At 45.1% G+C, this 15592-nt stretch overlaps 1 protein-coding gene across 1 annotated transcript; it reads left to right on the top strand.

The window, feature by feature from the left end:
- Positions 1-1724: 1724 nt before the first annotated feature.
- Positions 1725-15592, top strand: LOC133347462 (YTH domain-containing family protein 3-like). Its single transcript, XM_061559722.1, has 5 exons — positions 1725-1928; positions 3739-3763; positions 4240-4319; positions 11632-13467; positions 14618-15592. The coding sequence occupies exons 1-5, from the start codon at positions 1902-1904 to the stop codon at positions 14639-14641; spliced, it is 1992 nt and encodes a 663-aa protein (XP_061415706.1). The 5' UTR covers positions 1725-1901; the 3' UTR covers positions 14642-15592.

The raw sequence follows: 15592 nt of genomic DNA, 5'->3' as shown, positions 1-15592 counted from the left end.
GCAAACTAACAATACAGTGACTGGATATACCCATATCCGTAACCATTATCCCACCCACAGTGCTTTGCCGAGCCTCTTGAATCGATTTTTTTGGTGGGGTTCCCAGTTGCTGCCCACAGTACCACCAAAGTCTCTCGTTCCGCACAAGACGCAGACTGTGGACTTTAAACCGCCGTGTTCTAGCGATGCTGTATCAGCTGATTAAGTTCATGATAAGGTAGCAGCATCGTGAGGTTGTGAGTCCTCTTGTGCTGTTAGGTTATGGGAGATGACGTTCATGACTTCGGTTTATAACCAAAACTGGGCTGTCGGTGCCAAACGTACTCAACGTGTCCTGTTTGTCTCTGTGTCTCTTGATAGTCCATGGGCAGGAATATAAAATGGTAGCTCAGCTTTAGCAGTACATAAATATGGCAAATAATTAATCGTTATTGGCCGTATTAAAAAAATGGGAAGCACTTTGGGTGGTTCTGGGACTCGTGCTTGAGTATATCTGGGCTCACGGACTAACAACGTGTTGTTTTTGTGTATTTTGGTGTGTCATTGTTTCACTTTGTGTCCGTTTCAGTCTCTCTTCCACGGGTTTCTACTTGGGTGTCTGTGCAATCTCTTGGTGTGGGATTGTCACTACGAATTGTGAATTGGTGAAATGAACCTTATGGCGGTTACCCCGGCTCTCGCATAATGTCCCTGATGCAGTCATCTTTAGTCTCTGTTGGTGGTCAGCGATGTGGCTATCGACTCATCTCGACGAGCTGGACACGATGCACTATTCAAAGTTTTTTTTTTTGATAACAGATTTGTTTTATGCTGATGATTGGCGTTTCGACATCGCGGGGTATGGCACTGAATTCGGATTGATTGGTACCCCAGTCGCGGAGTTAAGTTCACCCCTGGAAACAAAAAGTGTCCCAGAAATAAAGTATTTAATTGCCTCGGACCGTTTGGATTATTTGGTACCCCGGGTAACCGCCATAAGGATCAAATGTTCTGGGTAAATTGACGCATAAATTCACGACTCTTATCTTCTCTTGATCAGAACCACTGGATTACAGAATCATTCCACAAGATTCCATACATTTTATATTCACACCACTGGATTCCATCGTGTACGGGGAGGCCTTCATCCAGCAGTGAATGTATTATTGTTACACATTATAAGCAATAACGTCGTTACGTAGAATACAAGTCATACAAAAAATAGGCCACACCATATCTCCTTCAAGTATCTGCCCCTCCACGCGACATTCAAAACATTCCAAATTAAAAAAAACAGAAGATTCTACGTGCGTCACGTGAAGAGAAAACAACCAAAAAAAGTAAGAATCGAATAAGTTTGTGTGAATCAATGTACGGTGCAAATCGATGCAACACTCCCGCTCAGTGACATGGCAAGTACAGTACAACACGAACGGCCAGACGGCGGCGTTATAAGCGACGCCGACTTCCCCTACCCAACATGGCGGGGCTGGGTGAGTTGGGGGAGGGGGGAGGTGGGGTCCCCCCCCCCCCCCCGGGGCTCCCTGCGGGGTTCGGGGCGGGGGGGGGAGAGGCCACGGGGAGGCCGCCCCCGCCCCGCCCCGCGCGGGACTCGCGAGGCGGGCCCCCCCCTACCCAAGATGGCGGAATGGGGGGGGGGATGGGGGAGGAAGCGGGGTGGTCACGTGGACTGCGCGCGCGCCAATAAGAGCGGCGGGCGACGGCGGCGACGAGGGCGGCCGCCATTTGTGAGGAGGCGAAGGAGGTGGCGGCGGTGGTGGTGGAGGTGGTGTGGGCGGCGGTGGCGGAGAAGAAGCAGCAGCAGAAGGAGAGTGACACTCTAAGAAGCAGGAACGACGAGGTGGGGAGCCGACGACGAGGAGGAGACAGGAGTGGGTGGCGAGTGGCCGGTGTGGCCGGGGATGATGTCCGCGCCCAGCATCGAGCAGGTAAGAAGGCCCCGGCTCGCTAGTCCCAGGAACCCCCCGGCTCGCTAGTCCCAGGACCCCCCCGGCTCGCTAGTCCCAGGACCCCCCCGACTCTCTAGCCCCAGGACCCCCCCGGCTCTCTAGCCCCAGGACCCCCCCGGCTCGCTAGTCCCAGGACCCCCCCCCCCCCCCCCGAGGTTCGCTTCGATCACTACCGCAGCAGATTCATCGGACGACCCCGAGGAGTCGGCTGCGATTAACGACGGCGGATTTGACCGGCTGACAATTGGCGGACAAGTTGTGTGCAATTTGTATACCTACGTGACTTTACCGAAAGAACCAAAGAGTATGTCCACAATTGGCTGAAACCAGGAAAGTGTGCCCAGCGGGATTAAGGGTGAATTGTACGTTCATTTAACTACAACCAGTTAACTACAAACAAGCCTCGACCACACAAAGTCCACGGCAACTCCTGAGTTGTTACCAGTGGGAAAGAGATTCTAAATCGCGACAAGTTCAGTACTTTATTATAAACGACCAGCTAACTACAGCAACACCAATAGACGTAGGGGACTTGTTACATTCATTCTAAATTTGAAGCTTTCGTGACTGCTATGATTCATATTCTTAGGTTTTTTTCGGTAAAGTCACGTAGGTAAAACATCAAAATTAATAAAAATAAAGATCACGACGTTTCGGAGGCAACACAAGTCTCCGTCATCAGGTGGGACCGTCACAGTGATCTTTATTTTATTTTATTTTTATTAATTTTGTTACATTCAGTTAACTACAGCCTGGAGGCTACAAACAACTCAAACTGCGTACACAGGCAGTAAACTATCCTTACAAATACAAAAGAAATAACCAATTATCGTTACTGGTACAGATAGTTTATCGATACATAGCTCTAGCTCAATTTAATGGTGTATAGGAATAATATAATAGTGTATAGTTATATAAAAGTTAATTTAACTTGACTAGTTTACGATACTTAAACTACAACCAGCATCCCGGAGATTTGAGCTGATTATTATTAGTCGACTACAGGCCGCAGAATGCAACTAATGACCGGAAACTATACGTGGTAAAGTGCACTCTTACTTGCACTACACTCGAATAACCAATTGCCTACACTCGAGTAACCAATTAACTACACTTATAACGTTACATGGACACTCAGAAAAAAACATCCAGCAAACTCTACTAGGTAAAATTACTTTAGTAAAATCATCTCACTGCATCCATGTAACCACACCTAGCACTTTAATATCTATACAACTACAGCAGGTAAAATACACCCAGTGCACTCCACTCAATAACCTACGATGGTTAGCACACTTGCCATACTACAAACAAGCAGACATCTGACATTTGACACCCAGCACTTTCCACGTGAAGAACTGCACCCATTTAACTCTCTTTGGCAGTGATATCCAGCAACACCGGCCAACATACAGCCACTTACACCAAGGCCTGGTTTAAAGAGACTGCATCCCGTCAAAACGCAACTCGGAGCCCTCGGCACAGAACATTCACCACATATTTAACTGCGTCTGCCACGCAGCCAATATCCAAGCAACCTCCAAATAGAACACGTGTATCACACTGCACTCACCCACCCACCAAGCACTTGCAAAACACCCAGCACCCAACACCAAGGCCCAGTCCGGTCTCCCTGCACCAACCCACCCAATTTTGAGGTCCCCACAAATGCCCAGTAACCACACGAGCCGAGATGCCACTTTCCCCAGTCTGGCTGTCCGCGTGCTAATTGTGATATCACTGTGTCTGTCTCTACCTTTCATGCACCGTGGATTCCACTCCCCACCAGAGACCAAAAGGACAAGGGAATAAAGGTGAGAGCTCAAGCATGCACCAGGCTGACTTTACAGTCCTGTATTCTCTCGTCACTTCTATTTTACCCCTCCCCCCTCTTGTATGTTTGATATATCGTTCATTGCCTTTAGGCAGTGGGGCGGGAGCCTGGCTCTCCTTTGCTGCTTATAACTGTTGTGAACTGGGAAAGGACAGTATTTTGTAACTGGCACGTGATGGCTGTTGAGAATGGACTTCTCCTTGGGCGTTTGTGCCGCATGATGGTAATGTTTTTGAGGCCTGTGGCGACGTGGCCAAAGAGCTGAGCTCTACTTTGCTGCCGGCAATGTGGCCGCACCCTTCTCGCGTGCCCAGCCACACTTTTGTGTACCCTGCCGGATGCTACACGTGCCCGTGTCGAACCCCCACCACGCCCCCTTTGTCTCGTGCATTCTTTTTCGTCTTATGTGTGTCCCGCCTGCTGTGTGTCCGCCCCCACCCCCTTGTGTGCATGCAGTTCAAAATGGAACCGTGCATCAAAAGGATGGGGTGACTGATGACGAGTTTGACGCCTACCTTGGTACCCAGACCAACCAGGTGGGCTTGCAGCATCTGACTACTGCACCACTTTTTTCACCATTTTAAAGGAAGATGCCACCTAAAAACACACGGATGGCTGTTCACGAGTAGCAAAACACCCAGGCAGGCTCTGTGCATGTCCGAGGTTTTCTGATGCAAGCCTTAAGCTTGACGATAGGCAAAAGGACCTTGTATTTGGGCAATAATTTCAATATGGCACTGTACAGATCTCCCTCCCATATCGTCGTGCAACATCAATGCAGCAACATCAATGTAGTGACATCAATAGAGTGCTCCAACCGAGCAGATGCCTGAATTTTAAAAAGTGTTTTTTCTTGCCAATAATACATACAACCTCGAGTCGCACAGCCTGAGTTGCATAGCCCGTTTACGTATCTGCAATGAGTTGTTTATTGGATTGTGTGTTTTTTTTAAGTCTACCAGTGTGTGGTTCTGGTCTATGTTAAGCTAATATTGGCGCTTGTTAATAAGGAGTGAAGTGTCTTTACTTGATATGTCAGCCAGCAGCATAGCCATCTCCTAAACTAATTTTAGCTAATGTATATCATAATGTGACCCCATTTCTTCATTGTTGACCTTGGTTAAACCTTAAAACCGAGAAAAATTCCAGTTTTAATAAAATACATTGCATGTTGTTTGAGTTTGTAATTTAAAGTAGTACAACATGGAAGGCAAAATAACCATGTATTATGCAACTAATTGGTGGGTATTTGCTAATCTTTGGCTTTACATGTAATGAGCAATATCTTGTGGAATTCAAGTTGTTTTATCTGCAACAATGTGTTTTTGAGCCTAAATTCTATCAGGAGTAACACCAAGCCCAGGCCTGGTTGTTTCAACCAGTGGTTCCAAAGCTTTGTAGGCAATAATTGGTGGATCATAGATTTGTGAATCTCAAACCTTGCTTGGTGTGAAGGTGACCAGAAGGTGACGGAGCAAGTGAGTTAAATCTATCCATCGTATGCTTTATTTAACCGGGATATGGAATACACCCGTTGAGACTCATTAAATGTTGCGTCTTTTGCATGGGCGTCCTGAGACATTTGAGTGTCCCCCCCTCGTATGCATAGGTTTTATTTGCATACTCTGGATTCCTCGCACACATGCAAAAAGCACATTTTTTAAATGTAAATTGGCCATTCATCTCAATGCAGGACCCTTCGGTGAGGCTATTTGACGCTCCATATTATTTTGAACATGTTTAAAAGTAATGTGTTTTTGGCAGCAGTTGGCGCCATGGTGCCAAACATGCATCAACCAATGGGAGGTGACATTGGTTTACAGTCGTGTGTTGCAGCAATGATCTGTATCCGTGTGGTTAAACACTGCGTTTATTTGAAGAATGCAACTAAAAAAACAAACAGCTCTTGCGCATACCCACCTAGGACTGTCGTTTGAAGCTTTGCTAGTGAGAAAAAAAACATACTTAAAAAGGAATTGTAGGAGTACTGCTTTAGTGTGTTTTTAAGTGACTTTACTGCAGTGTAACTCTGTAGGCTGTGCTTCACACGGGAAGGGGGAGTGGTGTCGCAGTGGTGAATTTGGTGACCCGAGTTGGTATCTTAGAGCTATTAACATCAGCAGCTGGAAAACAAAACCAGCCGCGTGTGGTGCCAACAATAACACTCCTAACTGGTGTTGTCTATCTTTAATATGTGCTCGCTAACAGCACTTTCCCCTAGTCGTCTGTCACGCTTAATGGCGGCTTTTTAGTTATGAATGTCTTTAAACCCGTAGAAAAATGCAAATACCTCGTACATCTTTATTCATATTCGTACATCACATTTTAAATGGATGTTGATGAACTTGGCATTTAAAGTCCGAGCGAGAAATTATATTGTATCATTGCAACATCCACCGTCGATTTATATGCAACTATAATTAATTGACAAACTCGATAGTTCGACTTCCAGGGACATATAGCATTGGTGCATATTTACAAGGGCTGATCTTTTAATACTGTTAATGTGAGGCATTCGGGAAAGCCTCGCACGTTTTTCAGCAGGATTATCTTTTAGGATTGTTTGGCCTTTTTTATAAGTAGTGTTTTGCTTCAATTGGGAGGAAAGCCGAGTATCTGGAGACAGCGTGTGTGAGGGGTGTCCACAAATCAGAATTCGGACTTTATGCTGGAGGAATCTAACGAGCTTTCAAGCTTTTTCACGAATGTCCAGTAGGGGCAGGTTAGAACGTTACAACAAGCAATACAAAATCACAATAGGAGTGCAAAGTATCGGGAAGGTAAACAAATCACCTAAAAGAAATATGCAATAAACATAAAATTTTTATCTTACCAGGTAAAGCCCACTGAGCTATTAGCTTTTTCAGAAGTGACCACAAATGATTGCTCAACGAAGTGGCTTGTGTGGAAATTTATGGCAGCAAAATAATATAAATAATCTAGACGCATGTTAATAAATGTGGAAGGGAAAACCCAGAGCACCTGGAGAAAAAAAGTATGCTACCACGGGGATAACATGCAAAATCCAAATTGTCTTTGCCTGCTGGCATGCCTAGGTTATTGATTTGACAAAAAATTGCGTGAGTATGCACACGGTACTGCTTATCTATTTTAATTCTCTGTTTAAAGTGAGGCGCATTAATGGATGTTCGTGTGCAATTCGAATATTGCTCAAGCTACTGCAGCATCACATCATTCTGAGTTCTGGGTGGGTATAAATAGCACTAATACAGGAAGTGTTTATCAGTAACTTAATAAGATTGCAGAATCATTACTTTGGTAGCTTCTGTGCCTGTTAACATTTAGCAATTTTGCTCCGTTTTCTTTGGTTGGTTGTATCTAACCTTAAATTGTTATGTGTTCATACTTGTGCAATTGCTTAAGGGTGTGTAATGCATCGTTTACAGTTATTTGGCTGAAAACAATGCGATCGTTTAGAAGGTATTGGTAACAATTATTGAGGAAGCTCTCTAGCTTGTGCTTCAATGCATTTTCTACATTCTCTGCCAAAGGGTTAAGTACATTAAATTAACTGCTGCTTGTGGTGCATGGGGATGTGCTGAAACCTGTCGGTTTAGCTTATCCAACAATGTGTCACTTTATGGGGATTTAAATTGTACCATCCCATGATGTGGTGTAAGATGCCCAGGATGTAATGATTGAGAGATCCAACTATTTAAAATGTATTTGTTCGGCTCGTAGCATGCGTTGAACCGTACGTGCAAGAAATTATTATTTCCGGTTCATGTGGTAATGCATGTTATGCCATCGTAGTGTGTTAGCGTTGTATGTTTTACTTGTGCTGTAACGGTATGAAAAATAATTAATTGAATCTTGTTCCCAGAGAGGACAATGGAATTGTAGAGTGAGGTGAATTGGTACTTGCTATAAGTGTAGTTATGCATGCATGATGATTTTTAGAGCTCACTATGCATCTAACCGTGATTTGCCAAAAATCGCCCCAAAGTAAGAAATATAATTTATTCTCAGAGCGAACTGCGACGGTTATTTAAATCGCTGGTGCGTGAATCGTTACACCCCCTATTCCATACCTATGACGCACTTACGTGCAGCCAATCTTTTTAAAGCCCATTGTGTTTCCAAATGGCTTCTACCTCTTGACTGTTCAACCCCATCATTCATCACTGAGGTCTCCTGTCTTCTTAGTAAAAATCCATGGAGATATGAATCCGTGGAATGTTAAATTGGCACCAGGGACATATTGCTGTTTTAACCCATTCGTTTATGGTTCTGATTACGTACCATGTAGATAACGGAACACTAGCAGTAGTACGTCACGGCCTATACAAAGACGTGTACGTTTGTTATGCATGCGTATAAATGCAAACGGTTACATTTTTAGTAATCTCATTATTGTCAAGGAATCTTCGTGTTTATTGTTTTAACTTGGTCCATATTCATGGTGATGTTTTCCAGAACGCGTGTCATTCAACAAAGTCCTGATATAAGTCCAAAAACACAATTTTTGTTTCCGAACCAGTAGCCGTTTTTGTGATTTGTGCACAGTTTTTGAGCTCTTGTTAATTATCAAATAACTTTAAAGTTTCTACAAGTGAGAATCTTTTGGTAATATGCAGAATTCGCAGTAACAAAAGTATTTTCAGACCTAACAAAACTGTAATCGCCTGGTAAGGACAGTCGATGTGTGTTTAGAATATTATGGCTGTTTACTGGGTTGCCTTCCAAGTGCAGTGCAGCTTCACACTTTGGCGGTGAGTGACTGTGCCACATATCTGCCTGTCATGTGAAGCCTGAGGAATTTGTGTTTTCATTGTCACGATGGCACTTGAGGTATGTGCCATTTTCCCGCAGCTTGTACTGTAACCATTATGGATGACCTTTGTATTTTGTTGTGAAGAAGATACATGCGTACGTGAAGACCGAATATTTATTAGCAACATGGCCTAGTGGTACGAATGACATGGCCTAGGAACAGTAATGACCACAAATACCCGCCCACCTGTTTAACAGTGGACGTTAAAGACCTCCGTGATGTAATTAGCAAGAATAAATAGGTTGTACTCGATTGGAATGGGCATAGCAATCGCCATCACTACTGCGGTAAAAAGCTTGGCAGTGCCCTCTTGAAAAAGTCATGAGACCTCTGAAGCTTTCCTGGATAAACAAGTATGGTAATAATACAGGCAGTTTAACACGTAGGCTTTCGCAACCAATGTTATTCATAATCAACGTTTTTGGGTTTAGATCGCGTTATTTATAAATGTGTCGTAACCCTCCACCACCCGACACGGCCAATCAGTAAAAAAGTGTCACGTTGACAAAAGACATAGTTCACTGCTTTAGCCCACCGGTGTGTTCAAGCCACAACATTTACAATTTGAGTACGACGTTTCGCTGGTAATTGCATCCAGCATCATCGGGCAATTCGCCAGAATGGTGAGGCTCTGCTGTGTCTCCCGTTCTTATATAGAGCAGCAGCAAGGTGACGTCATCATTAACTCATCAGGTGCAAAGATTCAAGGGGGGAGTGATTGTAATTATATACTAGATTAGTAATCAGGCTATTGTTACGATGCGAGTTGTAGATTAGTAATAATTTGGAATGTGTTTTATTGTGATTATGCTACATTAGTAATCAGTTAGTGTTTGTTTCCCTTATAAGGAATTGTAATGTATCTTATTTAATAATACGCTTCCAGGCCGCACTAAGCCTGTAGCTGTCTGAGCGATTAAAGTTATTTCTGTTTCTCTCAATTTCAATCGATTCTCTAATTAGTCTTTGCCAGTATTAACTAGTTTTACACAACACTTCAACGTTGTCAAAATCAATTGAGTGTCCCTGTTGGTATGCATGTTTTGCCACTTGCCGACAGTTGTGTTTGTGATAGTTTAATATTTCTCTGGTGTTCTTTTAGTCTTACACTAACGTTACGCCCTGTCTGTCTACAGGCACTAGCTGGGTGACTGAATTAGTAGTAGCGGCTGCTGTTGTGGGTGTATGCTGTCCCTGTGACTACTGGTGGATTTTTATTGAACCCACTTTAACCCCGATTAGCCTGAATTTAACCCGAATGTAGTTTTCTTCGAATTGTATTGGTCGATGTAAATGTATTGTCTGACCTAATGCTACACGTGACCACGTGGTCACAAGGTCAAAATGAGTTAAATACCTCGAGGTAGTGCACTTAAAAACCAAAACGCCTTTCAAAAAGTGACATGAAGTTAATTGTAAGCTCCTTCAATCATGCATGTCCCGTGTCACATTCCGAACTGGTGTTGGCTAAATACATACGTCTTAACTGGATGTTTGTTTTTGCTAAATCGTAGGTAATACAATATTAATGGGTTACATTGTAGTCCAGTGTAAGATGCAGTTTCCATCCGCAAGTCGGTCATTCATTGCCCACAACATTAGTTGAGTGCAAATGTTCTGTTAGGCAGTGTTAATGTGCACTTTTCGTTTAATGTTTTCGGGCACCACAGTACATCTCCAGAAATAAACTTAAAAAATAAATGTATTTCGCAGTTTAGAAGTCAATCGGAAAAAATATGTTTCTCTAATATTTACCCAAGCACTGATGTAAGAATTTTAATAAGTGCGGTCATAGTTTTAATGTCACGGTTAACATTGAATTCTGTCAGCAATAATACTTCGTGTTCTGAACCCCATGTCCTACATATGCATTTAACACTGCTGCCCCGAACGAATTCAGGTTTCCAAATATAATAATTACCTGTGATATTTATTAATTTTGGAGTACATGTTTGATTTTGTGATCAATGCATGCCGTGGGAAGGCTGGTTACGTATGCCTACCGGTGGAAGTTAAATGTTTCATTTAGTCGGCAATTTTTGTTGTTCAAATATACGTAATTTTTTTTGCTGAATTGTAGTGGATATCGGGTTTACATGAACCCATTACATACAACATGAATGGAGACATAGATTCTTACACATGTGATTTGATGTATATATCGTGAGCCTAAATCATATTAATTAAAATTTGCATCTTTCAGCACAATTCTATACACGGTTATTTTTCTGTTTTTGCATGATTTCATTTGTCTCCTTTGCAATGTTTTTTACATAGTCATTGTGTTTCTTCTATAATGTGTCATTTGTATTGTCTGGCGCTACCTTGCTCCTCACTCTGTATTTGTTACTGTTTCTTACCATCTAATTTCCACTCGCATGGTTTTGTCTCATTATAGCCTTGGTCATTCTTAAGATTATCAAAAGGACATTTTTCAATTTAAAGTGACAAATCCCCATTCATCTATTCGCACATTGTTCCATGTGTGCATCACGAGCTTGGGAATACATTTTAATTGGTGACACACATTGCAAGTTCTTGAATGCCTGCTTGCCTTGTTAACAGTTTGCAGTTTTAATCGCCAGAGGGGGATGTGTTGCGTCACGGCAGTGACACGGATTGGTCTGGTTGCTTTAGTCACGTTTGGCCGTAGCTTCAGGAGTTCCACGTCAGAATTTCGCAACAAGTGGAGCTCTCAGGTTCGTGAGGTGGGTGTGGTCCATAATGGTAATCCGGAAGTGTGGTGACGTGAGCCAGTGCGGCAGAATAAAGTTCGTGGTTGCTAGGCATGTACTTGGTTTATTAAAATGGCTATTTTATTGTTTTTATGCTTGTTATGCGTGCTTTGAGTTGTGCATCAGCCGTGGAAAAACTAATGGCCGAATTCACCAATGGTCGAGATTTGAACTTGGAACCCAAACACTGCTGCCCAGCCAGATTTTTATATCCATATGTAAATTGTAACCATTACAACAAACATCCTGCTTATTAAAACAATGTGTGTGTGTTGCCACTGGCATTCACTCTTGCTTCCTGCACGTTGAATCCCACAGGGTAACAGCTACCCCCGGATGTCCGAGTCCTACATGCCCAGCTACTACGGTCCCTCAATGGGATTCCCGTCGTACTCTCTAAGCGAGGCGCCCTGGTCAACGGGCGGGGATCCCCCCATGCCGTACCTCCCCACCTACGGACAGCTGAGTAACGGGGAGCACCACTTCTTGCCGGACACGATGTTCGGGCAGCCAGGTGGGCTGGGTAGCACCCCCCCTTACTTGAGCCAGCACGGCGCCTTCAGCTTCTTCCCCAGCAGCGGCGTGGACTTCTCCGCCTGGGCTACCAGCACCTCCCAGCCGGCGCAGTCGCAAAGCTCCCCGTACAGCAGCAGCTACGGCTACCCGCCGGCGCCCGGCTCTGCTCCCCTCATGGACGGCTCGGGAGGCTTCCACGGTGACGCGCTGGGCAACAAGCTGGTGCCTCCACCCATGATCAACAGCATCGAGCAGGGTATGACCGGACTCAAGATTGGCTGCGGCGTCGGCGTTGTCGGTGCCCCCGCCGAACTGGCCAAACCGGCGCACGCCGCCGTGGGCAGCCCAGTTGTTGGCAGCGGTGTCGCTGTGGGGGGTGGAATGCCTGTGCAGGCCACAGCGACCCCGCAGCCGCCCGTGTCGCAGCCCAAGCCCACGTCCTGGGCGGCCATTGCCAGCAAGCCGGCAAAGCCCCAGCCCAAGCTCAAGCCCAAATCGGGGCCTGGTTCTGCCAACGTGGTCCCGGTTGCAGCCGCTTTGCCGCCACCGCCCATCAAACACAACATGGACATCGGCACCTGGGATAATAAAGCGCCCCAGAGCAAGGCATCTCCACCGCACCAGCACCAACACCAGCAGTTGCAGCAGCAGCTGCAACAACAGCAGCAGCAGCTGCAACAGCAGCTGCAACAACAGCAACAACAACAGCATCAGGTGCAGCACGTGCCACTTCACATGGCTGCACCGCCACCTCAGCCATCTCCACCCCAGCAGATGCAGCAGCAGCCCATGGTGCAGCCTCCCATGCCGGGCCAGCAGCAGACCTTCCAGATGGCGTATGGCCACGTGGGGCCGCCGCCACAGCAGCAGCACTTGCTGCCCTCGCAGTCGCCACAGCAGCAGCATCATCATCATCAGCAGCAGCAGCATCCGCAGCAGCATCCGCAGCATCTGCAGCAGCCACTGCAGAACCGCTGGGTGGCGCCGCGCAACAGGACTGGGGACGGCCCCCCCACGGTGAACGTGCCGGGCCTGATTCCCATCAGCGTGGCGCAGCCGGGCCTGGGCCAAGAGGTGCACCCGGTGCTGGAGAAACTCAAGTCCATGAACAGCTACAACCCCCGTGACTTTGACTGCAGCCCCAAGAATGCGCGCGTGTTTATCATTAAGAGCTACTCGGAGGACGATATCCACCGCTCTATCAAGTACTCTATCTGGTGCAGCACGGAGCATGGCAACAAGCGACTTGATTCTGCTTACCGCTCCTTGCAGAGCAAAGGGCCCATCTACCTGCTGTTCAGCGTCAACGGGAGCGGACACTTCTGCGGTGTGGCCGAAATGATGTCGCCAGTGGACTACCAGACGTGTGCCGGCGTGTGGTCGCAGGACAAGTGGAAGGGCAAATTCGAGGTGAAGTGGATCTATGTGAAGGACGTGCCCAATGCCCAGCTGCGCCACATCCGGCTGGAGAACAACGAGAACAAGCCGGTGACCAACTCGCGCGACACACAGGAGGTGCCGCTCGAGAAGGCCAAGCAGGTGCTGAAGATCATTGCCGCGTACAAGCACACCACCTCCATCTTCGACGACTTTGGCCACTACGAGAAGCGCCAAGAGGAGGAGGATAACCTCAAGAAGGTTAGTATGGTGCCCTCGCGTGAATGGCGAGTGTTCCTAGCGCGTGCCGAAAGATGCTTGTAACGTGCGTTTTGTGTTTTTAAAGCAGATATGCGACAGGAGCGATAAGTTTCTCTAGAGAAGAAATCCTGATTATAATTCTGGATAATTGATTTAATGGTATGTAATGTTAAGTATTGACTTTAATAGCAGTAGGCTAACTAGTGTTTTTTTTACACAAGCGTTTGAATTAATCTCGTGTGTGTGTATGTATGTGTTAATTGAATGGCAAAAACCAGAGATGTATGAAAATAAATATTGAGAACTCATACAATTCTGGAGAAAACCCACCACTCGCCTGGCCTCATTGCCAGTGCTTTCAAGCTGTTTGCACGGAAATACGTCTCTTAAGGGGAAAGCTCTTTTCTGTTGATATGGAAGAGATGTGTTCCGTGAAATGAGTGGTTTAGAGGGATGAAAGCATCAACACTGGACCATGTGCAGTCCACTTAAAGGGAACAATGTACAAAAAATATTTCAGCAAGGTTACTCATTGCTCTGTCGACACATGGACTTACATCATCCCTTTTGTAATCTGTTATTCACTCAGGGAAGACTCGCTTCTACGGTAGGGCCATCGGGAAGGTCCTGCAGTAATATTATATAAAATTACATTATTTCATGGGTTTGCATGTGTGATGACAGTACCGAGTGGAAATATCTTGCATACAAGGGGATGACTAAACAATCCACCCACGTCTATAAACGATTTACTTGCTACTTTCTCCAGGCGACCTTCATTATAATGATCTCCCCCACAATAATTTATCCGTGTGCCACCAATCTCACCTCCGAAGGTGTTGGATTTATTATGCACCACTACAATCGCACGCAAGGATTTATTTTGTTAAGTGGTATCTATTTAATACAGGTTGTAAAACCAATAACTACATAAATGAATACGCTAACTGTGGATGGACATTGGATGCAATGATTCCACAAACACTTTTTTTAATCGTCTCTTTGCTCAGAGGTGTTTTGTTATTATGAACACATAAATGTAATTTGTTGTATGCGTACTACGTGGGTGAGCCTTGCCAATCGATTGCTGACTTTGACGTTCCGATGAGTTTGGCGGCTTTTTGATATTGTCGCTCGAATTGTGTTTCAGGAACGTCAGACCCGTACCAAATAGCGTGCGGAGCTTGGCGACGCGCCACTGGAACTTGTGCTGACACTGTGCAGGCTTGGAGAAGTGAAGCTTTGCTAATATAGCAGCACTGCACCAAGAGATGATGACGACGACGATGGTGATGAAGGGGGAAAAAAAGCAGCTGCTTCCTTGTGCGTTCAGTGGTATCTCGCTTCTGTCTTTAACGCTGTCCCTTTGAAGCGTAGTAGCAAATAAACGGTATAGATGGTCGTATATACCTAATTACTATGACTATTAATCTCGTGAATGGTTCACAAAAATGTTGATTAAAAAAATCTTTCATTGATTTTGTTTTTGGAGACTGACCTGATATCCATGTCGTACCCATTTTTTAAAATAACTCTATTGTAGTTTTTTGCTATTTTTGTGATGTGTAATCTGAATCTCATTTTGCGGCTGTGATTTGTGTAAGCAGTGATACTATGCATACATTTGTGTGGCCACAATAGAGAATACATGCTCCAGGAATGAAGCTGAATGACTGATTTACTGTAGTTTGCTACTTCAATGCTTGCTGGTAATCGAAAGAAACCGTCTTTCATTTAATGTATTTTATCTTTGATTTTTTTTGGGTTTTGAGGACTGACGCAGGGACACCCCTTCTTGGAAAAAATCGTAGATGGTCAAAAGGAGAAAAAAGAGTGAAAAAATTACATTCACCGTGTTTTGCCGATGACTTTAAAAAAAAGACTGGATTCAGACTTTTGAAATCGTACTGTTGGACCTTGGTGACAGAAACTCCAACCACACACACACACCATCGTGCTTTTCAGCATCATTGTTGACTTGCCAAAGTGGCTCCCTCCTCTCAACCCCAAGGTCTCTGAGCCGCTCGCTCAGATAAACAACATGGCCGGGGAGAACAGTGGCGTTGGTTTTCTTCTCTTAGAAAACGTTAGCCTTAATAAACACAATATCCTACTTAGCAAAGCA

This window comes from Lethenteron reissneri, chromosome 26 (genome assembly GCF_015708825.2).
Source record: "Lethenteron reissneri isolate LAM-NWPU_2019-01 chromosome 26, ASM1570882v1, whole genome shotgun sequence".
Classification (NCBI taxonomy): domain Eukaryota; kingdom Metazoa; phylum Chordata; class Hyperoartia; order Petromyzontiformes; family Petromyzontidae; genus Lethenteron; species Lethenteron reissneri.
The sequence above is the reverse complement of the archived record's forward strand: the minus strand, read 5'-3'. Positions and strand labels throughout refer to the sequence as shown.

Bases quoted from the DNA above. Each gene is read 5' to 3' on its own strand.
- LOC133347462 (XM_061559722.1), top strand. From the start codon at position 1,902: ATGATGTCCGCGCCCAGCATCGAGCAG. The intron at 3,764-4,239 runs GTGAGAGCTCAA...GTGTGCATGCAG, and splicing joins AAAAGGACAAGGGAATAAAG to TTCAAAATGGAACCGTGCAT. The intron at 4,320-11,631 runs GTGGGCTTGCAG...TGAATCCCACAG, and splicing joins TTGGTACCCAGACCAACCAG to GGTAACAGCTACCCCCGGAT.